Raw genomic sequence first — 24276 nt, forward strand, 5'->3', positions numbered from 1 at the left:
GAGCAGGCTCAGATGAGTTGAGGCAGAAGAGGCACCTGCCAGCAGTGATTTTTGTGTTTATTTTTTTCTCCAAGGTGGCTTTGCCAAAGGCAGGGAATGGATTTCCACCTCCTGCCAGCTGTGAAGATCATGTGCACAGGGGAGCACAGTCAGCAAAGCCTTTGTTCCCCTTAAACATTAAACCACCTCTGGTTGCTGCCGTGTTTCTCCTTTCCCTTTTTTTTTTCTTCTCTTAACAATTTTTGAGTGCAGCTGAGCTGCTGAGAAACCGATCACGTCCAAAACATTTACACCATAAATAAAAGAACAATGCAATAAACCATTAGATCATGTAGGGCTGTTGCAACAGCTGCAATTAGGTGGAAGGCACGAGGGTGGGAAGCATTCATTTTTATGGATGTGACTTTCCTAGCCCAAATTCTGGACGACCTGAGGTTACCTTTTCCAGCCTGGCTTGGCTGTGCTGTCACACGGGGCTGGGTGGCCCAGCTGCAGGCAAGATGGGACAAGGCAGCAGCGTGGGATGGGGCTGGCATGTGCCAGTGCTGAGCTTTAGTCACCCCTGTCATCGATGACTGGCTCTGCCTGAATGCAAGAGGACCAGATTTGTGAGTGCCATCCCGAGGCACTGGAGGCTGCCAGGGCTGGGGCGGCTGCATGCGCTCCTGCACGTGTGCAAGGGAGCTGTGCTTGCTCTGCTCTGGGCTCAGGTGGGTTTGGAATGGGGTTGGAATGGGTTTGAGGTGTGTTTGAAATGGGTTTTCAGGGATATTCAGCTGGTTGGGTCTGGAATGAGCGCCAGTGTTTAGGGGCACAGCACATCCATGCTCTAAGCATGTCCTGCAGGTGCTACAGCTCCTGTGGCCCTCTGGCTGCCCCACCTTCATCCCAAATCTGTCACAGACATCTTTTATGAAAAATCATTTCCTTAGAATTTTTTCTCCTGAGAAGCTGAGAGGCCTCAGAAACAAAATGTAAACAATGGTTATCTGCTGCTGTGGAATGCAACAGGTGCATCTGGGATTGGTCTCATGTGGTTGTTTCTAATTAATGGCCAATCACAGTCAGCTGGCTCGAACTATCTGTCCAATACACAAACCTTTGTTATTCATTCTTTCTTTTTCTATTCTTATCTAACCTTCTGATTAAATCCTTTCTTCTATTCTTTTAGTATAGTTTTAATGTAATATATATCATAAAATAATAAATCAAACCTTCTGAAACATGGAGTCAGATCCTCGTCTCTCCCCTCATTCTCAGACCCCTGTGAACACGGTCGCAAGCCCCTCCTCAAGCACTGCCTGGCTTTAATTACAGGCTTAGAATTTAGATATCCCCAAAAACTGAGCTGAACACCTCCTGATGCTGTTGAGTCAGGGATAGAATGAAAGACTCCAGTCTTCAGAAGGTGGATCAGAAGGTAATTCTGATCATCTGAAGATTGTGGGACTGGACATGGCACTTGGTGCTGCAGTCTGGTTGAGGTGTTAGGGCATAGCCACAAGCTTTTGTTTTCATTCTTTTTCTATTCTCAGCTAGCTGATTAAATAATTTCTTCTATTATTTTAGCACAGTTTTAATATAATATATATAATAAAATAATAAATCAAGCCTTCTGAAACATGGAGTCAGATCCTCATCTCTTCCCTCATCCTGGGACCCCTGTGAACACGGTCACACCAACCCATCCTGGTGGGAGCCCCCTTAGCCACAGCTGTTTTTGCGTGGCTGGCAGGTTTGGGAATTGCTCTGGGCTCTGCTCCATGGGTACAAACTGTATCTCCCAGTGCCCCAGTGACCATCCTGGATCCCCTGAGGCACCACAAGCATTGCAGCCGGCAGTGGGTGAAAGGTGCCCGTCAATCAGGAGGCTGGCGCTGTCCCAGCCTGGTTAACAACAACATGAACTGAAGGGAGGTCATGCCTTGAGCCTGAGCCTGGCTCTCCTTTACAGGGAAGCTGGCAGGAAAGCCTGCCCAGGAGTCGGGTGTCCCTCAGATCTCTTGTTGACTGTCTAGCAGTTGTTTTCCTTCGGGCTGAGCTCTGGGTAAACAGCTGGGCTGGGAAATGTGAAACCCTGGCTGTGGCCGTGCTGTCACCACAGGTGTCAGCCCAGGGACGTGCAGGGAGCAGGAACCCACCAGAGCTGTGCAGGGGGGCACAGGGGGATGGAAATGTGAGGTGAGCCCCTGTCCTGGGGTCATCTGTTTGTTTTGAGAGGTGTCCTATTTGTGGCACAGAGTTTGTGCTGGCACAGGGTGCCCAGAGCAGCTGTGGCTGCCCCTGGATCCCTGGAAGTGCCCAAGGCCACGTTGGGTGGGTCTTGGAGAACCTGGGATAATGAAAGGGGTGAAACTGGGTAATCTTTTATGTCCCTTCCAACCCAAACCATTCTGTGATTCCCTAACGGGTGGTGTTGCTGGAAATGCTAAAGCAGACACAACAAAAGTGGTTTTCCCCCATCTCCAGTTTTATTCAGTGAGGATGAGTCATAATCAATGGCCAAGATGTGTTTCCACCTGTGCCACGCCCTCCTGGCTCTGGCTCTCAGCTCAAGTAACAGCAATTATTTAGGAGAAAACTGAAGCCCTCACAATGCTCTGAAGCACAGCATCTTTCCTTGTGACCCCTGCCAGGCACCCAGATGCTGCTTTGCTGCTCCCTGTTAAACTCCAGGGCAGAAATCTAAACATTCAGCTCAGTTTTCCTTTTTTTTCCCCCCCACAAGGAGCTGTTAACAGCTTGTCATTGCGGGTTGGAAAATATAAATGTATTTGAGAAAATATGTTGGCAGCAAGCTCCCCATATTGTTTCAGCTTGCCCCAAAATTCCAGAGACATTTTCCATTAATATTTTTCATGTCTGATTGGAAAATATCAGAGAAAGAAGAAACAAATTCTGTAGATGTTTTTTAATAATTTTAGAAATTTTTTTCTCCCCCAGCCAGGTCTCCTTGGCATAGAAAAAAAGTAAATGAAACACACAAATTAAAATCATATGCTTGGACTTAAATGCACTAAAATCATTGCTCTGTAAGTGGAAGAATTTTAAGAAAATCATGATAAGGAAATTTGGTTATTTAATTTCTGCATTCCAGCAATCTGTGTGATCTGACTCCAGTGATTTGGGTCCAAAACTTGGTTAGGAGAGATGTTAGGAAATTGGAGGTTCTCTGAGAGAGACTGTGACTGTAAGGAGCTCCAGCAAAAGATATGGGAACAAAACTGGCCCTTACTATTCTAAATTTCAGCTTGTTGACCCCACACTTTCCCTCTCACCTGTCTTTCACAGAGCTCCTACAAGCAGTGCCTGCAGGCCTGGAGTTTAAAAGCACATGGCAGCACTCTGGAGAAGTGGGACACTTAGAGCTCACCTTGTGGTTTCCAGCAGCTGAATGGAGAGAGGAGCCCTTGGGGAGGCAGATCCAGGGCACAGCTCAGCCCCGGGGGTGCTGCTGGTCCCAAAGTGGCTCTCCCTGGCCAGAGCCGGGGCGTGTGGGCCCCTGTTGGGCAAGCATTGTCTGGGTCACGCCAGCCCTGTGAGGAAGCAGGGGTGAGCAGGCTGTCCATGGGGCAGGCGTGCTCGCAGAGGTGAGGTGTGGGTGGGAAGGTTCTCGGCACGTACACAATTTCAACATGCAAAGCTCTGCTCTGCCTCCCTGCATGGGGCTCTGGGTTGGACAAGGACCTGTGGTTTGGGTCACCTCGAGCTCTGAGATGTGTGTGGAATGGTTTTGGGCACAGCTCTGAGTTCCCCTCCGTGCTCAGAGGACACAAACTCCTCCAGGACACACCTTACCCTGGTTTGCGGTCAGTCCCCACAGCAGGGCAGCTGGATTGTTCCCTGTGCAAATGAGTGCCCATTTCCCTCCACAGGTGGTAGAAGTGGTGAAAAGTGACCAATTCCTTGTAGACACCTCAAAATTACATAAATCCTTCCCCAAACTCTATCCACAGCTTTGCAGTGGATGGAGGCAGAGCATCAGGAGCTGAGAGCATCAACGCCTCCTCCCTGCTCAGCATCCCTCAGGGGAGCCTTTCCATCTGAGCCTCCCAGGCAGTGCACATCCTTCTGGGATGCTGCTCCAAAAGGCCCTGCATCAGGAGCCAAACTGATTAGCAGCGGGGGTTGAGACCTGAGATTAAAAAATACCCTTTTTTTCCTGGGCTGTGGTTAATCTGGTGCCCACTGCTGCCTACAAGCACATCCCCCTTGATGCTCAGAAACACAAACCCAGCTCTCCCCCAGAGCTTTGTGTTTTAGGGTTTTTTTGCATTACTTTGAAGAGATTCCCCAGCATCTCTGGTGTATCTGACTTCACCACATCATTGCCTACAAGTTTTTTAGAGGCTTCCCTGTCACCATGACGATGCTGAGGTTGTCACTGGCCCGGGCTTGTTACATAATGAGGTGAGTCAGCGGCAGAAAGGCCACAGCCTTTGCTGTTGTTGGATTTAATAACCTGCAATGACGAGATAACGATCCGGGCTCTTAATGAAAGGTGGGTGGTAATGAGAAGTTGGGAAACCGTTCAATAGCAAAGTCCAGGGGATAATGACAGGCTGAGATTTCCGGAGGGGGATCATGGGCTGAACAGATTCATCATCCATGGGGGGTTTCACATCCAGCACCGAGCCCTGCAGGCAGCAGACCTGGAGAGCTGCATCCCACCTGGGAATTAAGTTTTCATAAGCACAATTAGCTTCAGCCACTGGGCACCTCCATGAAAATAAATCCTCTAACAATCTACTCATACAGGAGGGCTGGAATTCTTAGTTCTTCCCATCAGAGCTCCAAAATGCTGCGTTGCTTTGCAGCACTGTGCTGGTTTGGGCTGGGACAGGTTGATTTTCTCCAGAGGAGCTGCTCTGTGATTCTGACTGGTGGCCAAAACAGTGTTGATAATACAGAGATGTTTTTGTTTTTTGCTGAGCAGGGCTTACACAGAGTCAAGGCTTTTCTGCTCCTCACCCCACCAGCAAGGAGGCTGGGGGGGCACAAGGAGTTGGGAGGGGACAGAGCAAGGACAGCTGACCCCAAACTGACCAAAAATATTCCATAAAATATTACATTTTGTCGTGTTTAGGAAAGGGGTGATGGTGTTTGCCATCCCAAGTCACCACTGCATGTGATGGAACTCTGCTTTCCTGGGGATCACTGGAAACCTGTGGGAAGTGGGGAGTGAATTCCTTGTTTTGCTTTGCTTGTGCACGTGGCCTTTGCTTTACCCATTGAACTGTTTGTACCTCAACCCATGAGTTTTCTCACTTTTACCTTCCAGTTCTCTCCCCTATCCTACTGGGGGGGACAGAGTGAGTGGGGCTGAGTTCCCAGCTGGGGTTAAACCATTAAAATCCTAAATTAGGTCTGGTTCAGGTGTGAGCATGTGACTGTGTTCACAGAGATCTTATGTTGAGGGAAGAGACGAGGATCTGACTCCATGTTTCAGAAGGCTGATTTATTATTTTATTATATATATTACATTGAAACTATACTAAAAAATAGAAGAAAAGGTTCTTATCAGAAGGCTGGCTAAGAATAGAATAAGAAGGAATGATAACAAAGGTTTGTGGCTCAGATTCTCTGTCCGAGCCAGCTGTGCTGTGATTGGCCATTAATTAGAAACAACCAACATGGGCCAATCCCAGATGCACCTGTTGCATTCCACAGCAGCAGATAACCATTGTTTACATTTTGTTCCTGAGGCCTCTCAGCTTCTCAGGAGGAAAAAATCCTAAGGAAAGGATTTTTCGTGAAAGTTGTCTGCGACATGAGCACATGGCTGTAATTCTGCTGGTTTTCCCGGAGAAGGCACTGTGGTAACACATGCCAAGTTCTGCTGGCAGCAGCAGGACGGGGAACATCTGATCTGGCAGCGGCGACAGAGCAGCCCTGTAAACACACTTTTCTCTCAGAGCAGCAGGATTTTTCTGCTGGACCAGTGCCTTGTCGCAGGTGGCTGTGGCCTCTTGATTAGGGATGAGGTAACCTGCGGTCAAGTTCAGCAGCCTGTGGATTTACACCCTAAAGCAATCCCAGGATTTTCAGTGGGGAATTTCACAGCTTAAAATAACAGTGCAAACAGGGAAGTGTTCCTTTCATGTAACTAAAAGTACCTGGGAGTAGAAGGCTCAACCCAGTGCCAAGATAATGTGAATATTGTCTTTTCAGAAGCTCTGACAATGCCAAAACCTGAACTGTGGCTTTCTGACTGATCTGCACTCTTTAACCCTTGTTATTAAGACGGAGCCTGAACTTCTGCAGCCAGGTTTCATTTCAAGAAGAACCAGTATTAAATTCCTGAGACTGGAATATCCCAACCTCTTGCCATTTAATTACCCCATAACTACTTTTAGAAACCCGTGTTTCATAGAATCACAGAATGGCCTGGGATGGAAGTGACCTTTAAACTCATCCAGCTCCAACCCCTGCCATGGCAGGGACACCTTCCACAAAAATACATCTCTTTGAGCCCTGTCCAACCTTGGACACTTCCAGGGATGGGGCAGCCACAACTTCTGAGTGCCAGGGCCTCACCATCCTCACAGTAAATAATTTATTTATAATATCTACCCTAAATCTACCCTCTCTACCACCTATGGAGTCAATTATCTTTATGGTTTAGCCCATTTATGGGGTGAGTTTTGTTTTGCACTAGTCTTGTACAGTCAGGAACTTTCACAGGACGTTGCTCAATCCTCCTGGACCAGTTTCTGAGCAGACCTGCCAGCTTTGTGAAATGTCCCTGCTTTAATGGATATTTGCAGCTTCGGAGTGTTATCTCCAAATTATATTTTTTGAGAACTATGGAATGTAATATTTTTTTAAAATTACAAATAAAGCTCCTTTCTTAAATATGAACCTCCATCTGGGAGGCTCCTTTGGGGTCATCAGTCCTGGCTAATGGACACCCATTGTACACCTCTCCATTTTTGGTCTTAACATTTACTGGGTCATCCAAGACACATTTGGATGTGCATTTCCACCTCTCTGAGGACAGTGGAGGAAACCTTGATTGATTTTACTTTTAATTTGATAAATTGAGATTGAATCCAGGCTCTCCTCCTTCCTTCTTCCCCATATTCATCAGAGCCAGGCATTGCATTTACAACTCCCATTTCCCTTCCCGCTACCCTTTAACTCAGCCAGGTATAACCAAACACCTTAAAGTTAGGGCACAAATCCAACCACTGAAAAGAAAATAAGGTTTGAACCCTTGTCCTCCTGCCTGAAGAGTTATAAACTAAAAGAAATTAAGCAAACAAACACCTTTGCAGAGTGTTGGCTTCAAGGAGTTCACTTGAAGGAGTTCCTGCATGGTTCAGAGTGTGGCAGTGACACCACACAGGGAGCTCAGAGCAGAGGGCTGAGCAAAACCATCAGGTCCCCAACCCGCTATATCATCTGAATGAGCCTGAATTCTGCATTTCTGCACCCCTTTCCTGGCTTTTCCTGTCCTTGGCTGCCAGGAAAGCAAGGCCAGCCCTGGGTGCAGTGTTTGACAGGGGCTGATCCGATAGCGGGGTGAGCAATGCCCTGTGCCCTGGTGGGGATTTCCCTCTCTGGGGCTCAGCCCTGCTTTCTCGGTACCACAAGCTGAATTTCCCCCCTTTCTCTGCTTGTGGTTATTTTTAGGCAGAGCTGCAGCCACAGGCAGGCTGTGGCAGCCCCGTGGTGTCCCAGTGCCCAGGGCTGTCAGCAATGACTGGAATTCCTTACAACCAGCCGAGGAAGGAGTTTCATGAGCACACCAGGTGCAATTAGAGGGTGCAGCAGGCTGAAAACTGCATGGCTTGTGCACAGCCAGGAAGGAGCACTCGTGTCTGCACTGGTGGGGGAAAGGAGGGAGAGCCCTGGGGCACACGACGTTCCTGCCCTGCATCCTGCACCCCGGGCAGGGCTCAGCCCTCCCTGCTGCAGAGGCACCAGGAGCTCCCCTGATTTCAGGGTAAATCCCTGCTGAGGAGCCCCTAATCCCTGCAGGAAACCCTGTCTGGAGTGATCTGTTTGTTTTGAGAGGTGTCCTATTTGTGGCACAGAGTTTGTGCTGGCACAGGGTGCCCAGAGCAGCTGTGGCTGCCCCTGGATCCCTGGAAGTGTCCAAGGCCAGGCTGGACAGGGCTTGGAGCAGCCTGGGACAGTGGGAACTGTCCCTGCCCATGGCAGGGGGTTGGATCTGGGTAATCTTTTATGTCCCTTCCAACCCAAACCGTTCTGTGATTCCCTAATGGGAGCCAAACCATTCTGTGATTCCCTAATGCTGCTGTCTGCAAATAATATCGTGAGGAGATGTTTTGGCTTGGTTTCTGTTCCCCTTTGCGGCAGGAGGAAGAAAAGCAGCGTGAGACTGCAAAAACAGGAAGGTGACAGGCAAGAAATGAGGAAGAAAACAAAACTTGTTTAGAGGAGGGGAAATAAAAAACTCTTTCTCAATTTCACCCCAATTCATTGCAGGGACAGATGCAGGAGATCTTGGTGTTCCCTCCCGGGCATCAGGAGCTGGGTGGGATGAGGGAGAGGGAGGCTGGTGATGCAGGTACAGTTCACACTTCGTTCCCTGTTTATTTATTGCTGGAACAGAAATACCTGCGAGGGGCAGGGAGGCAATTGAAAACTGCAGGCGCAAAGGACCGTGAACTCCAGCTGCCTCTCCAAATCCAAACATTTTTATCAGCCTGATAAAATCAGGCTTTTAGCACCCTCCCCGCCACCAGGCTGACCCGCAGCAGCTTTTTCTCAAGTCCTTCCAAAGAAAGCGCCATCAGCAGTGAAAACTACTCAGCATCCAGCTGGCAAGGGGAGGGGTACATCAACCACTTGATTTCCTTCCTGACCTTTTTGAAAGCATCTAATTCCCCGAAAAATATTGCAGACAATTTTCTTGGCTTCTTCAGTATCCCACTATTTAAAGTTATTTTTTGTGATTGCAAAATTTTAGCACTTCTTTTTTTTTTTTTTCTCTGTTGCTTTTGCTGTTGTTGTTGGGTGTTCTTTTTGTTGTTGTTGTTTTTGTTTTTGGGTTTTTTTTTTGTTTGGTTGGTTTTTGGGTGTTTGTTTTGTTTTTGGGGTTTTTTTTGTTTTTTTTTTTTTTTTTGTTTTTTTGTGGGTTTTTTTGGTGCTGTTTTTGTTTTTTGTTTTTTTTTTTTGTTTGTTTGTTTTTTTGTTTGTTTGTTTTGTTTTTTTTTTTTATGGTTTTTTTTTTTTTTTTCCTGAAAACTATATAAATTCCCCTTGGTCAGCCCAGAGGAATAATTTTTTCAGTCGCAAGAAAATGTCATTAACGCACTAATAAGAGTCTGGGCAGCTGCTGCCTGACTTTTGCAACCACTCTCCCGGGGTAGGGAGCGCTTTGGAACAGCTTTAAACTGGATGAGAGTAGATTTAGATGGGATATTAGGGAGAAATTCCTTCCTGTGGGTGCGGTGAGGCCCTGGCACAGGGTGCCCAGAGAATCTGTGGCTGCCTCATCCCTGGAAATGTTCAAAGCCAGGTTGGACAGGGCTTGGAGCAGCCTGGGATAGTGGAAGTTGTTTCTTATAGCAGGGGGTGGGATTGGATGATCTTGAAAATCCCTTTAAACCCAAACCCTGCCGTGGTTCTGAGCTCTGTGCCCACATTCCAGGCCCATAAACCAAGGCCACGCTGGAAAGTGCTGCAGATAAAGCTGCTCTGACATGAAGGGAGCACAGTGTGTGGCTGCACCTACACAGAGATGTACACACAGCTCCCAGGCACCCAAACCATGCAAAGAATTCCTGGATGTGTGACTGGGATCCCACCAGGCATCTCCTCCCCCCTGCACATCCAAAGGAGAGGATGTGTGCTGCACTGAATGTAGGCAGGAACGTGACTGGTCCTTCCCTTCCAAGTTTCCTTTAGAGGGAATCAAATAAATAAATTGAAAAAAAAAAAAAAAAAAAAGACTTGAGAAGAGGAGGGTGAATCACGGCTTAGTCAGAGTTGGTGCTGGCATTCTGATGACAGGGAAGGCTGGCTGGTGACCAGTGGGTTCTTCCAAAGGGGATGGAGAATGAAGTTTGGAGCTGTTATTTTGGGATGCATCCAGAGCCACTGTGTCAGGATGGGTTGCTAGGTGAGTTTGACGTTGGAGCAGCCGTGGAACAAAAGAGGGAATTGAGAGGTTTTAGTTTTGGTGTTTCAGAGAAGTTTGAAGAATGTAAACCCCATAAGAGCTGGGTATTCTATTCTCACAAAAATTGAGTTTTTCCCTTTCTCTTCCAGACTTTCCCTTTTTGTACCTCCCTCTCCCACCTCTCTGGACCTGCTGCATTAATCCCTTGGACTCTTAAGGTCAATTTCTTTCCCATTTACCCCCGTGGTTTTCACATTTCAAACCCTGGCTTTGCATTTATACCCCTGTCCCTTCTCATTTTTTAAATATCTGCCAGTTCCTGACTGGGGTGTGTGTGGCACACACGCTGGCTGGTTGATTCCTTGCTCCACCCTCTGTCCCTCAGTGTGGGACACCATCCCTGTCTGTCTGTCCCGTGTCACCCTGTGCCTGTGGTGGCTCTCCAGGAGCTGACACATCCTCCTGACAGCATCCAGGCTGCACCAGTGACTTGATTTCCTGAAAAATCGCTGAGCTAAGCACCCCTTTGGGCTTCTTATCACAGCAGCTGCCAGCAGCGTTTTATTTACCACTCCAGGTGCTATTTTTAGGAAGCTGGGATTTTGCATAGCACGATTTGGGAGGGGGAAGAAAAAAATAATCCTCTGAGTGCACCTAGTGCCATCCCTGCCCTCTCCCCAGGGTGCAAGTGCCTTAAAAATAGAAATGCTTCTTGCAGCTGACCTGCCTGGCAGCAGCTGGGCGCTGGTGCCTTTGAAATCCAGGCCACTTATTTAGGAGTCGAAGCTTTCCGCTCCAGTTATTTGGGAGTTTCTAAGCCAAGAGTCACTAGGTGGATCTAATTTGAAGCGACTGTGATTTTAATTCAGGCAGGGTTTCGCTTTCGGGCTCCTTTTCATGTCGTGGGGGTGGTGATTTGTGAGGTGGGAAAGAGCTGTGGAGAGGGGAGAGAGCTGCTGGGGGAAGGGGGATGATGATGATGATGATGATGATGCCTGAATTCCTCGTCCTGTAAAATCATGTGAATTTTTGTCCTCCTTCTGACTCATGCTCTAGCTGGGAACAGGCTTTCTGCTGCCCTACATGTGAAAAGGATTTGGGGATTTTGTGCAGAGCGGTGCAGGGAGGGCTGTTGTGCCTCACTCCCATCCCATCCTTGCCAACTGGAGCACTCACAGCTCTCTCCCATCTTCCTTCCCACACCCCAAATCTCTGGTTCTTTTCCAGCTCCCTCATAGTAGCTTTTTTAAAATTCTTTTTTCTTTTCGCCTGTGAATATTTTTTCCCCTTTGTGTAGGAGAGGGAAAGATTGTGCACTTTTTACTTCATCTTGGCTCCATGTAAGGAATTAGCCAGAAATATCTTCCTTCTAAATGCGTTATAAAAATACAAGCCTTTGCTTCCAGAGAAGGAAGATGCCCTAAGTAAAAAAAGATTATTGAACATTTTAGGTATCTGAGATGCTCCTTATCAGGCTTTAAATTCTGAAGCAAAATTTGCTGTATTAAACACCATCAAAGCAGATGCTCCCACCTCTAGAGCTCTTCCCACCCTGACACAATCCCACATTTCCCTGCTGTGGCAAATTCCCAAAATCCTCCCAAAGAAACCCCTCCATGCCGGGTGGGACCATCCCCATCAGTGCTGGGGGACAAGGGGGTTTGGGCACCATCACAGGAATTTTCAGGTAGTCCCAACCCCTCTGTGCTGCAAACAGAGCCTGTGGGGGGGTGTCAGCATTGCTGGGGTGCAGTTTGCACCCAGAGTTTAATTTAGAGTGGAAATATAACTTGCAGGAACCTGGCGAGTGGATTAAGACATTTAATAAACTATATTATTATTATTATTATTATTATTATTATTATTATTATTATTATTATTATTATTATTATTATTATTATTATTATTATTATTATTATTATATTTTGTTATTATTATTACTACATTTTTATTGTTATATTTTTATTATTATATTTTTATTATTTATTGTATATTAACGTGACATAATTAAGAACAATGAAATTAATAGCAGAATGAAAAAATAATAACAATAACATAATTTTATGAAAACGTTAAATAATAAATGATAGTGAAACGAAAAAGTAAATTATAATGAAAAAATAACAATGAGATAATGAAATAATGAAAAAAAGAAAAAAATAGTAAAATGATAAAATTATAAAAATAATAAAGTATTTTTATTAAAACATTAAATAAAAAAAGAAGAACAAAATGAAAAAATAACAATGAAAAAATAAAATGAAAAAATGAAAAAATAAAAAAAAGAAAAAATAGTAAAATAGTAAAATGATAAGATTATAAAAATAATAAAGTATTTTATTAAAACATTAAATAAATAATGAAACGAGATTATTAAATTAAAATAATAATAAATTTGTAAAACATCGAACAAAAATTAGCATTTTGCGCCCGTTTGCGAGCAGAGGCTCCCGCGGAGCATCCCCAGCGCGGCTGCTGGCGGAGGGACGCGGAGCGGGGCGGAGCAGCCGCGGTGGCCGCGGGCGGAGGCGGAGCCGCCGCATCCCGGGCATCCCCTGCGGGGGAGGCGGCGCAAGCGGCACCGCATGTGCGACGTGAGCGACGTGCGGGAGCGCAGGGCCGGCATCCCCCGGCCCCCCGGGACCCCCCGGGACCCCCGGCATCCCCCGGGACCCCCGGGCCGAACCCGCTGGCCGCGGAGTGAGCGGCGCAAGGGGCGCGCCGGCGGAGCCCCCCCGCATCCCACCGCTGTACTTAGGGTTCCTTTCTCTTTCCCCCTCCCTCTAGTTTATTTTTAAAATTTGTTTTTATTTTATTTGCCTATAGTTAATTTTTTTTAATTTTATTTTTTTATTTTGTTCAACTTTATTCCCAACTTTTTAAAAATTTCCTTTCCCCCTTCTTATTTTCATCTCTAGTCCCTATTTTATTTTCCTAATTAATGTTTAATTAATATTTTTCTCTTTACATCTTTTACTCCTTTTTTTTTTTATTTTTAAAGCATTTTTTAAAAAGTTTTTTATTGCCGAGTTTCCATTTTCCATTAAAAAATTAAATTCAATTTCCATAATTTTACATCATTTTGCATCATTTTACATAGTATTCCCTCGTTGGTTGAAAAGACGCGAGAAATGAAATAGGGCATTTATTTGACCGTGAATATTTTGGTCTGGGGGTCCCCTGCGCGCCCCCGATCCCCGCGGTGGGGGCGGGGTCGGTGTCGCGCTCCCCCCGCGGAACAAAGCGCGTCCTTTGTCCGCGCTGCAGCGCGGGCCGCGGCCGCCAGGGGGCGCCAGGGGCCGCGCCGGCATCCGCGCCTTCATCCTCCTCCCCATCCTCCTCCCTCTCCTTCCCATCCTCCTCCCTCTCCTCCTCCTCCTCCTCCCTCTCCTCCTCCTCCTCCTCCCTCTCCTCCTCCTCCTCCTCCCTCTCCTCCTCCTCGGCGGCGCCGCAGCGCCCGCCCGGCCCGGCCCGGCCCGTCCCGCCCCGCCCCGGAGGCGGTCCCGGCCTGCCGGGATAGAAAAAGGCGGCGCGGCGGCTGCCGGCACATCGTGAGCGGAGCCGGCCCGAGCAGCAGCTGCGATTGTGGCACCGCTCCTTCCCCGCCTGCCTCGCGTGGAGATTCTGCTGCCTTTCTTCTCTTGCTATTTTTTTTTTTTCCGATTTAAAAGGAAAGATATTTTATTTTTTCCTTTTTTTTTTTTTTTTTTAATATCTATATCTATATTTTTTTCCACGCCGCTTTCCATCGGGGCTCGCCCTCGCTCCCTCTCAGCGCGCAGCGGCTGCGCTGGGGCCATTCCTGCCCGGCTTTGTGCCCTGCAGACCCGGCCCTCCTCTTCCTCCTCCTCCTCCCCCTTCTGCCGTAAAACCTTCACGAGGCTCGCAGCAGCATCCGAAAGCGCCGCAGCCGCTCGCCCAAACCACCGACTGCAACAAAACCCCATTTTTATTCTATTTTTTATCATATATTTCCCCCACCTCCTCCCCCCTCCCTTTTTTTATTTCTCCTCCTCCCTCCCTCAAACGCATCAAGGTGGACGCGGAGCGCAAAAAGACCTTTGTTTTAAAAATGCCCATGGAGCTGACGCAAAGCCGCATCCAGAAGATTTGGCTGCCCAATGACAACCGGCCGGCGCTGCCCCGCCGCTGTGAGTACGGGCACGGCAGCATCCCGGTGGGATGGCATGGAGGGATGGGATGGATGGATGGGGAGTGGAACTCTTCCCCTTTCTCTGCGCATCGTGGCGGGGCTCTTTGCAGCATCCTTTCTCCTCGGTGTGCCCGCATCCCAGCCTCAGCATCCCGGGGGTGCCCGCATCCTATCCCCAGCATCCCAGCCCCAGCATCCCCCCGGTGCCCGCTTCCCAGCCCCATATCCAGCATCCCATCCCCGGCATCCCAGCCCCAGCATCCCAGCCCCATCCCCGGCATCCCGGCGCTGCCATCCCGTGACTCAGGCAGGGCAGGAAGGTGCATTCCGCTGTCACATGGCCCCGCAGGATGCGGGAGGTGCCGCCGCCACACGCGTGGCCCCATTTCCACTCTGCGCTGCCAGTGCTGGGATTAAAAGGGAAGGGAGGAGGTTGTTCACCTCGGTTGTTCACCTCGCAGCCGGGATTTGCGCCCTGTCAAGCGGCTCGCCCGGGGATTTGTTAATGGTGGAAGCATGAATGGTGTGGGCTGGAAGGGACCGTAATGATAATCTCGTTCCACAACCCTCCTGCCATGTGACAGGACACCTTCCACTAGACCGGGTTGCTCCAAATCCTGTCCAATTAGCGTGTTAAAAATTTTTTGGGGGGAGATGCAGGGAGGATTAGGGCAATGTATTTAAAACTCCAACCAGACACAGCCGTTTGCAGTTTACTGTTTAACCCCGAGGGGACGGGGAGGCAGCTGGAGGGGAACGCACAAATGAGCGCTGAAACTCCTGCATTGGTGTCCCCTTGTCTCTGAAGCTCGCAATATAAAAATGTTTGGGTCATCCCGGTGTTACCATAAAGCAAATCTTGAATCGTGATCTAATCCGAAAGCTCAGGAAGCAGCTCTTTAGCAGCCACACTGACAAGCTGCCGGTTGTGCGACTCCCGGCTCTAAAGGAGCCTCGCAGGAATGCGCGGAGCCGGGATGCACGGGGTGGCACTCGCAGCCTGGCGAGGAGGGATGGAAGTGGCTTTGCGTGAATCAGTCTTTCCGCTGCTTGCCTTCATCAGGCGTTTAAAGTCGCTTCCGATGTTTATTTACCTTGGCTGGAAAGTTTCCCCTTCTAAATAATATTTTTTTTAAAAAAATAGGCACGGAGTGAACTTGCCAGCTGGTGCCGCCCGTGGCTGTGGGTCAGGCACCCTGGAGCAGATGTTGGGATGCGCAGCCCTGCAGCGGGAGCTGCCGAGGAAATGGGATTTCAGCAACAGGCTGCACATCTGGGCAGCCCGGGGGCTGTGCTTAGAGTGGGGTAAAGCGTCTCCCGGCTTAATGCTTCGCACGTGTGTCTCTGTGGCTGGGTTTCTCTCCAGGACTGGCACCTCTGAGAGAAATCCCTTGTGCACGCAGTGGTTTTTTGCCACTTCGTTCGCCGGGTTTCTCAGCGAGAGCTCTCTTTTGGTAGCGGAAAAAACTAACGTATTTGATATATTAAGGCACCGAGGGGATTATTAATAACACAATGTGGCTTGTAATTGTATTTTCTCGGGGTGGGAGCGAGCCACGCTGTGCAATGTGAGAAGAGGGTTTTTAGGCTTTTTTTAGCTAACTCTTTTTTTTTTTTAACTCGAGGTATTTTAAACGTGCTATTAATTCCTCAGCAGCAACAAAGAGCGAGGGTGGGAGGGAAGGGAGGGATAACGGGGACCGCTTCCAGCGTGATGCCTGGAGGGAGCGGCCGCATGCCGGGTGTGAGCATCCTCTGGGAATGGCGCATCCCGGGTGTGAAAGAACCACTCCGATGGTGTGCTGGCTGGTCCGGGGCAGGCTGCGGGGGTTCCTCCAGCTGCCCTTTCGACGGCGATCCATTAAATTGCTGTCACGCCGCACGTCTCTCACGTAGGGGCTGGGAAAGGGGAGCCCTCGAAGGCGCTGGCTGGGCAGAGGCGGGCGAGGGGAGGGGGATGCTCGGGCAGGGAAGGGGCTGCGCTGCCTCTCTCCGTCCTTGTGGCTGCTTTCCCCCGTCCCTGGGGCTCGGCGGGCGGGGGACACACGGCGGGGATGGTCCCGTTCGGTGGCGGTGACAGCGGTGGGCAGGGTCAGGGAAGGTGCTGGGATTGCAGCTGGGAAAATGAAATAGGACCGACAGAACGGGCAGTCCGGGCTTGGGGGAGGTTTGGGGAATACTTAGGAGGAGACAGTGAAAATGCCTCAAGTGGGGAGGGGGCTGTTCTATCCGGCTTTTTATAGAAGCAAATTTCCTTCCCTTTTGGGCTGGGTGTTCTTTATATTTTGTTTTTCCTCTTTCTCTTTTACCCACTGACTTTCTGGCAAACAGCAAAAGTGATAAGCTCCTGTTAAATACCCTCCCGACTGAGCCTGAAAGTCATCCCTGCCCTTGACTTACCTGGCTGTAGATGTTGATAAGGAGCAATGAATATGCATTGAAATCCCTGATAGCTTCCCAGCAGTGGTGAAAAGAAATGATGAATGAGGCCTTTGTGAAGCACCGGGAGCAAAACACTGGGTTGTGTTTCATCCCTGATGCAAAGTTTCCCGGAGACTTTTGCTTTGGGCTCGGATTGCTGATGAAAAGTTGCTCGCTGATGCTGTGGTGTTTTGGGAGGTGCTGTTCCATGGTGCAAGGGCAGAAAAAATTCTGAATTTTGGGTGTTTGGAGGTGACACATGTGTGCCCACGCAGTGCCAGCCCTGGGGCTGTCACAGCTGCCTGGAGCCACAGGGACACGAACAGTGCCCAGCATTGTCCCTTTACTCTTGCAGTGCTATTTAATGGCCCTAAATCCTCTTAGCTCTGCTCTTTGAGACCCTTTGTGCTCAGGCAGGTAGGGAAAGGAAGAGTTTCCTTATTCAGGTGTTATCCCTTCCTCCTCCCTTTATCTAATAATTGTGTGGGGTTTATGCAAAACAGACCTGCACTCATAGCTTGGATGAGGATGTGAGATTGTGGGAGCAGGGAAAGTGTTTTTCTGGGTGTGTTGCACAGCTCCCTTGTGCCCCAGCACAGAAAATTGGCACTTGCTGCCAAAATCTTTGGGAGCTGCCCTGGGGTTTTGAAATGCAGCACTGGGCATGGGGCAGGTTGCACAAAGGGAAGGAGTGAGGGCAGCTCCAGCCTGGGGAATGAAACAAAAAAGTAAACTATATTTTAGGTAATTTTTAATGTTTTGCCTGCTGGTTTGCTTTGGTGAGAAACTTGGGAAGATGATGGGTGGCTCTTCCATGTGGGTACCAGTACCATAAATCTTCCTTGTGGCCTTAATTTGGTTTCTCCAGCTGCTGGATTTATTTATTTTCTTCAAAGGGGATGTACTTTGCATGTTCTATGGGTACTTCTCAGTTTTTTTGCCCTTTTCCTGACAAAAACCTCCCCCAGCCCCCGTGTCCATCCCCGGGTGCCCCTGGCATCCCCTGTCCCACCTCGGGCAGCTGTGTTAGGCAGGCAGAGCTCTCCACCCAGGCCGTAATTAATGGGGTTTTATGGCTCTGCCACCAGCCACTCACTCCCTGCATTCCTTTCCTATGAGCTCTCTGTGCTCACCGGGTGCATGGAAGGAAGGGTGGGTGAGAAATCCCCTGCAGGGTCCCACCTGTCCTGCAAATGCTGCCAATTGGTTTTCTTTCCAGCTGTTTGACATGGACCCTCTTCACCACAACAACAAAAACCCCAAAAACACAAACAAAAAAAACCCCAAAAAACAACCAACCAACCAAAAAAAAAAAAAAAACCCAAAAAATCCAAGCAACCGAGCTTAGGTTTGCAAGGAAAAAAAGGGATAAATGTACTTGGATATCTGCTTTTAAATGCTGCTAGTTCTGTGGTTCTCTTGCCTTGCCTGTCTTCAGAAAGTCCAGTTAGCTGGTTGTGTGTCAGCTGGAAATTTAGTCAAACATTTTAGGGGATGCTTTCTGTGGGTGAAGATCTGGACCAGATCTGGTATTTCAGCACAGACACTGCTGCAGGGACAGGTCCAAAATCCTTGGCTGTCATTGAGCTTTTCATGGAATTGCCAAGCCATTGGAATGGGAAGTTGTGCTTGCCTTGATTTTGAATTTTATTTTATAAATTATTTTTTATTTTGGTTGCAAATGTGGAAATTGAGGCACAGAGGCTCTCCAGAGAGCCTGGGCCAGCTGCTGGCTCCTTGCCCACTTTGCACCCATCAGGATGTGGCTTTCATGTTTCCTCCAGCTGCTGAAGCACTTGGAAGGAGTCCAGATGAAAACAAGTGCCTTGTTGGGTCAATGCAGAGAATTAACAGCTCCTGTTCTTTTTCCTTGCAGCCTGTGGGCCTCAGCTTGCCAACTCCCCCACTGTGATAGTCATGGTTGGCCTCCCAGCCCGTGGCAAGACCTACATCTCCAAGAAGCTGACGCGCTACCTCAACTGGATTGGTGTCCCCACAAAAGGTGAGGCCTGCACTGGCTGCCAGGGGAAAGCAGGAGGTCTGGTCCTCAGGAGTTCTTCTAGATCACTGCTTTGGGAGATGGGAGGTAGTGGGGGACGTTTCCAAGATCCCACAGGCCAAATAGAAATATCTGTGTTTTCATATCCTGGGCTCTCCTTCACTTTGAAGACCAAGGGATGCCCTTAGGATGTAATTTCGTGCCCCCAGCTTGCTTTAACTGCAGAAGGTACACAACTGAGTCATGTCCCTCGTTTTTATGGTTTTGTTTTTTTGTTTTTTTTCCTTTTCCCACCCAGTTTTCAACGTTGGGGAGTATCGCCGCGAGGCTGTGAAGCATTACAGCTCCTATGATTTCTTCCGTCCTGACAACGAGGAGGCCATGAAAGTCAGGAGGTGAGGGTGGGCTCCCTGACCCCACATGGTGCTGAGGCCCGTGGCTGGGAGCAGAGTTACCCAGTTTGGGGCTGATGGACAGAGAAGCTGGGCTCTGAATTTCCCCTGGATTTGAAATTCAGAGTTGGGCTCTGATTTTCTTCCAAGGATTCTGAGGGCTCAAAACTGAATCCGTGTGGGATTGGTGACTTCAGGGTGTCCTCCACACCCTGAGGACCCCAGGGCCACACATTTGTCCCTGTTTTGCAGGCAATGTGCCATGGCTGCCCTGAGGGATGTGAAGCTGTACCTGACGGAGGAGGCCGGGCAGATTGCGGTGAGCTCCAGATGTGCTCTGGGGTTTGGCAGCTGTGCTGACCCCAAACATCCTCTGCAGTCCCTCCTCTGAGGAGGGGCTTGCTGGGAAACCAGGCCCTTGTGGTGCTAATTGAGATCTTTTGCTTTTAAAGGTTTTTGATGCCACCAATACCACGAGGGAGAGGAGAGGGATGATCCTGAACTTCGCCAAAGAGAACGGGTTCAAGGTTGGTGCCATGGGTCTGGTGCCTGCATTGTGAGGCCCACTGTGGTGTAGAGTTGGTGTATCTTGTCTAACTCATGTGTTATCCTCATGCTGCTCCTGTCTGAGGGAGATTTCACTGCTGGGTTTGATTAAAAACATGAAAATCTTCCTTCATTCCCTGCACTGAGCCATGGGGAGGGAAAGGATGGCAGTGGGGCAGAGGAGGAGCTCTCTGGTCCAGCAGGGAGGAGGCTGGGTTGAGCAAGGAGTTGGTTGAATGTTATAAACCTTATTTTGGTGGCTTTCAGCTGAGCTCTGCTTTGCTTCACAGGTGTTCTTCATTGAATCTGTCTGCAATGATCCCAACGTGGTTGCCACCAACGTTATGGTAAGTGTGGCACTGGTGGCAATGTCCTGCTTTTGCTTTCCCTCCATAGAGAGATAGGAATGGCATCACCCTCACAAGCTCTGGTCTTCATGGTGGGCTTCAACCAGCCTGGAGGGACAGCCCAGCATGGCACTGCCAGTCCAGGAGGTTCCTGGAATGTGTTGGTGACTTCCTTCTCCAGGTGACAGCACCTGTCCTTGTTTGCTCTGTGCTGCACCTTGCAAGGAGGGGCTACTGAGGAATGTGGAGCTCCAGGGCAGCCTGTGCTGCAGCAGCTGTCAAGTGAGATGAAAGGAAAGCAGGTTTTGGCCTGGAGTACTGTGGGATAAAAAGCCCAGGAGGGAAGAGGGGCCCAAGAAAAGTGGTTCATGTTCAAGGGTCATCTTCAAGTTCAGCTGTGATGCAGCCATCAAAAATGCCAGGATGGACAAGGAGCTCCTGGGCAAACTCAAAATCAAACACTAAAAGGAAGCCTAAAGAGAGGATGGAAGGAAGGACAGGCAGCCTGGGAGGAATACAGAGATTGGCTGTTCAGACAAGAATTGGGTTGGGAAAAACAAAGCCCTGACACAACTGGGGGACTACAGGTGCAGTTTCACATCAGTGTTTGGGAAGAAAGTGAAGCAGATCATCCTGGAAACTCTGCTGAGGCACATGGAAGATAAAAAGGTGGTTGGAGGCAGCCAACAAGGCTTCACTGGAGGCAAACTGTGCTGCCAGCCAGGGGCTGAAGAGTGTCTTTTGCTCCTGCTGGGAGCTCTTATCCCAGTGACCAACTTTTTGCATACAGCCTTTTCTACAACAAAATGCTCTGTTTGCTACTTTTTTTTTTTTCCCCAAGCTGGATTTTTTTTTTTTTTTTTGAGGATTTTAATCCCTTTATTTGGAAACTAATGCTCAGCTAGGAGCTGATTCTCTCACCCTTCAAGCATGAGATTTTGCTCCACAGGGAACTGCAGATGAATGGTGCTCTTAGTGCTGGGATCAGTGTGGAAAATACACCCCAGGCCTGGGATGCTGCCACATGTGTTGATCCACGGTGTTATCCTGTTGGTTTCAGGACTGCTTGTGAAGCTACCAGTGTGTAATGCTGCTGTTCAAACTCAAATCTTCAGGAAAAGCAGCCTGTTAGATTAGTTCAGGCAGGAATTAGTCCATGAGAGTTGTAGATATTCACACTGCCTGTTTGTAGTGTCTTTCAGCCCAACAGCTTGCAGCAAATAATGCACAAGAAGGGGTTAAATGTTGCCATCTCACGGTCCTGCTGCTGAGCTGGGATAAGGATCTTGTTTAAGTTCATGCACTTCCCTTTTTCAGCTTGAATTTGAACCTGATGGGGTTTTTTAGCCATTGGGAAGCTCAGCTTTCCTGCTGTTGGGTGGTGCAGTGCTAGCCCAACTTCTGGGAGAATGGGAGTGGATTGGTGGGTTTCTGTACTAATCATGCAATGGTTGATAGCAAATTCTCCCACCTGATGCTTGGTTTTGGGTCTAATTTGCTTCTTTTCTGCCGTGTGATGAGTGATGACTATAAAGAACTCATCACTTAGTTTCAGCTAATCACTGGATCTTGGCATGACTTTAAAATTCCAGATTAGCATTGTCTGGCTTGGAAAGCTTCCTAACCTCTCCCTGTGGCATGTTTTGTTTTTTATTTCTGTTCCAGGAAGTAAAATTGTCCAGCCCAGATTACCGGGACTGTAATTCCACTGATGCCATGGAGGATTTCATGAAGAGGATCAATTGTTACCAAGCCAGCTACCAGCCCCTCGACCCTGATGACTATGACAGGTGAGAGACCTTGACTTTGAGCTGCCTTGAGCACCTGCCCTCTGCCAGGAGAGCAGCAGTGAAGGGTGGAGCTGCATTTCACTTTGTTTTCAAACATCTGACTGTGCTGGAATGATTTATGGCCAGGCCTCAGCTTGAGTTCAGGCCTTTCACAGGAAAATGCTGCTTTCCCCAGGCCCTGTTCCAGGGAAATGTGTACTGATGCCTTGCCAGGCTCTTCTGGGCTCAGATGAGCTGTTTTCAACTTTGTTCTGCTGGTCCAGATACAAAGGCTTTGGGAAAGCACTTGAGTTGGAGGGGTTGAGGTGCTTTTTTCATTGTCTCAGTGAAGGGAAGGGACAGCTTGGTTCAGAGCACAGGGTTGAGCAAGCCCTGTGGCTCCTGCCTGTGTGCCTTGGGAGAGCTTTGCTGTCCTGCCTGACTCTGCAGGCACCTCCCAGCCTCGCCAAGCTCACAAACACTCCTGTGTGCCCTGTGTGGATTGTCCCTGTCCTGGGGAGCAGCATGTTCCCTGTTAGTCCTGTTTAATCCTCTTTGCTGCTGCAAGGGGAGGGGTGGTGATTACACTGCTGCTATTCAGCTCTCCATGAATCCCCACTACCTGTTGGCTCCCTGCTGAAAATAGCCTGCAGGAAATCCTTTGAGCTGGGTGATTACATGGGCAGAGAAAACTCACAGGGCTGCTGCTTTGGAGAATGACAGGAAAGCAGGAAAAGGGAAAAGTGCTCCCTGGAGAACTTGTAAACCAGAAGGAAGCAGCTACAAGAGAATCATGGCAGGTTGAAACCTTGCATGATGCCACATCTGGTATCACAGCCCAGATGTTTTCAGCTGGTGTTAACTGAAGTGACATTTATAGAGGTTATGCCTGTGCCAGAACACAACCTGAACTTCCAAAGCAGAATATTGAAAAGAATATATTTTTTCATGATGGCCACTCTTTTAATATCTATATTAATTATTCCAGTATATTGTAATGTTTTGTTCTAATCAATGCAAATGATGTGGGATTGTGATTATGTTAAAAAATGACACTAAATAAACGGGAGGAATAAATTGACATTTTGAAATTACTTAATTTTTCTTATGCTCCCCATCACAGAAGCAATATGGAGCTATTGGGCAAAAGAAATCAAGATCCCTAACCTGTGCATTTTATTCATTAAGATTTTCATCTCTGTTTAAAAATAAAATTGATTTTTTGCCCTTTCAAGAAAAATAACTTTATGGAAAAGAGGAAAGACAGAAGAAGGAAAAGCAGAAAGTTCTTATTTTGCAGATTTGAGGGGTCTAAGTTGGAATCAGACCTTATCATTACAGAAAGGATGAGAAATTAAGAAATATTGGACTTATGTATTGAATACATATATATTAATGTATATAATATATATAAATATATAAAGATCTGTTAAATATATATAATATATAAAATATACATTATATATTTATATTTAAATATATTTATATATGAATATATAAATATATAAATATATAAAGGATATATAAAAATATATAGATACTATAAAATATAATTTATGTATATAAAAATAACCATATAATGTAGAATATATATTTGCATGTAGATATATAATTAATATTATATATATATATAATATGCATACAATAGACAGTCTCTGTCTGTCCCCAGGGAACTTTCTCTCATCAAAGTCATCGACGTGGGCCGGCGGTTCCTGGTGAACAGGGTGCAGGACCACATCCAGAGCAGGATTGTTTATTACCTGATGAACATCCACGTCCAGCCCCGCACCATCTACCTCTGCCGGCACGGGGAGAGCGAGTTCAACCTCAAGGGCAGGATTGGAGGCGACTCTGGCCTCTCCAACAGGGGCAAGAAGGTGAGGGAGATGGAAAATGTCCCCCCGTGGCTGCAGTAGGTGCTGTGCCTTGGGTTAAATGTGTGAGGAATGGTTACTCATAGTTTAGCAGGGTTTATTAAAGCTTATTGAAAATACAACAGAAGACTGAATAGAGAAAACAAGGTTACAATGAAAACTTAACAATGGAGGTTTTCCCTTTTAATCCTTCAACCCCTTCCAAAGTTCTCTCCATCAACCCCTTCTTTGCTACTTTCCTATTTCAGAAACAGAAGTAGAACAAGAGAAAAGTGGCATTCCCACTGGTTTTGGCATTGTGGTGCAGTGAACCAGCTTGCACAGGTTGGATTAGTAGTATCAATACACTTAAACTTCAGCTGCCACAAGCAGGACTGCAGGTTTAGCTGGGACACAAACACTTCTCTCCAGCTTTGAGTCACCAGAAGGTTTCCATGATTCCAGCATCCTGAGCAGTGTGGGTTTGAGGTTCATGTGCTGGAGAACCTGCTGCTTGGCTGGAATGCACTCTCCAGCTCCTCAGGCACAGACCCAGCTGTTCTGTCATGGACACTGCAGTTGTGGAAGATCTGTTTCTTTTGGCTCCTGGATGTACACATCCCATTTGTCCACTGTGAAAGCAGCCACTCTTGAGAACATCTGAGAATCTGGTGGATTCTCTTTGCAGCACCCCAGATATTTA

At 47.9% G+C, this 24276-nt stretch overlaps 1 protein-coding gene across 5 annotated transcripts in view; it reads left to right on the top strand.

Annotated features, from left to right (window-relative positions):
* PFKFB3 (6-phosphofructo-2-kinase/fructose-2,6-biphosphatase 3) overlaps positions 1–24276 on the top strand; it is a 47546-nt gene that overhangs the window by 11393 nt on the left and 11877 nt on the right. For 3 of the 5 annotated variants that reach the window (XM_059471800.1, XM_059471799.1, XM_059471802.1), the window contains exons 1-8: positions 13712–14244; positions 18544–18669; positions 18965–19061; positions 19311–19377; positions 19511–19585; positions 19895–19951; positions 21617–21741; positions 23390–23597. In XM_059471800.1, coding sequence (XP_059327783.1) covers positions 14166–14244; positions 18544–18669; positions 18965–19061; positions 19311–19377; positions 19511–19585; positions 19895–19951; positions 21617–21741; positions 23390–23597 — 834 coding nt within the window. In that variant the 5' untranslated portion in view covers positions 13712–14165. Of the gene's footprint in view, positions 1–13711; positions 14245–18543; positions 18670–18964; positions 19062–19310; positions 19378–19510; positions 19586–19894; positions 19952–21616; positions 21742–23389; positions 23598–24276 lie in introns of those variants that run through there. The other 2 variants (XM_059471803.1, XM_059471801.1) reach the window with 2 other exon arrangements.

The sequence above is a fragment of the Ammospiza nelsoni genome, chromosome 5 (assembly GCF_027579445.1).
Source record: "Ammospiza nelsoni isolate bAmmNel1 chromosome 5, bAmmNel1.pri, whole genome shotgun sequence".
Classification (NCBI taxonomy): Eukaryota; Metazoa; Chordata; class Aves; order Passeriformes; family Passerellidae; genus Ammospiza; species Ammospiza nelsoni.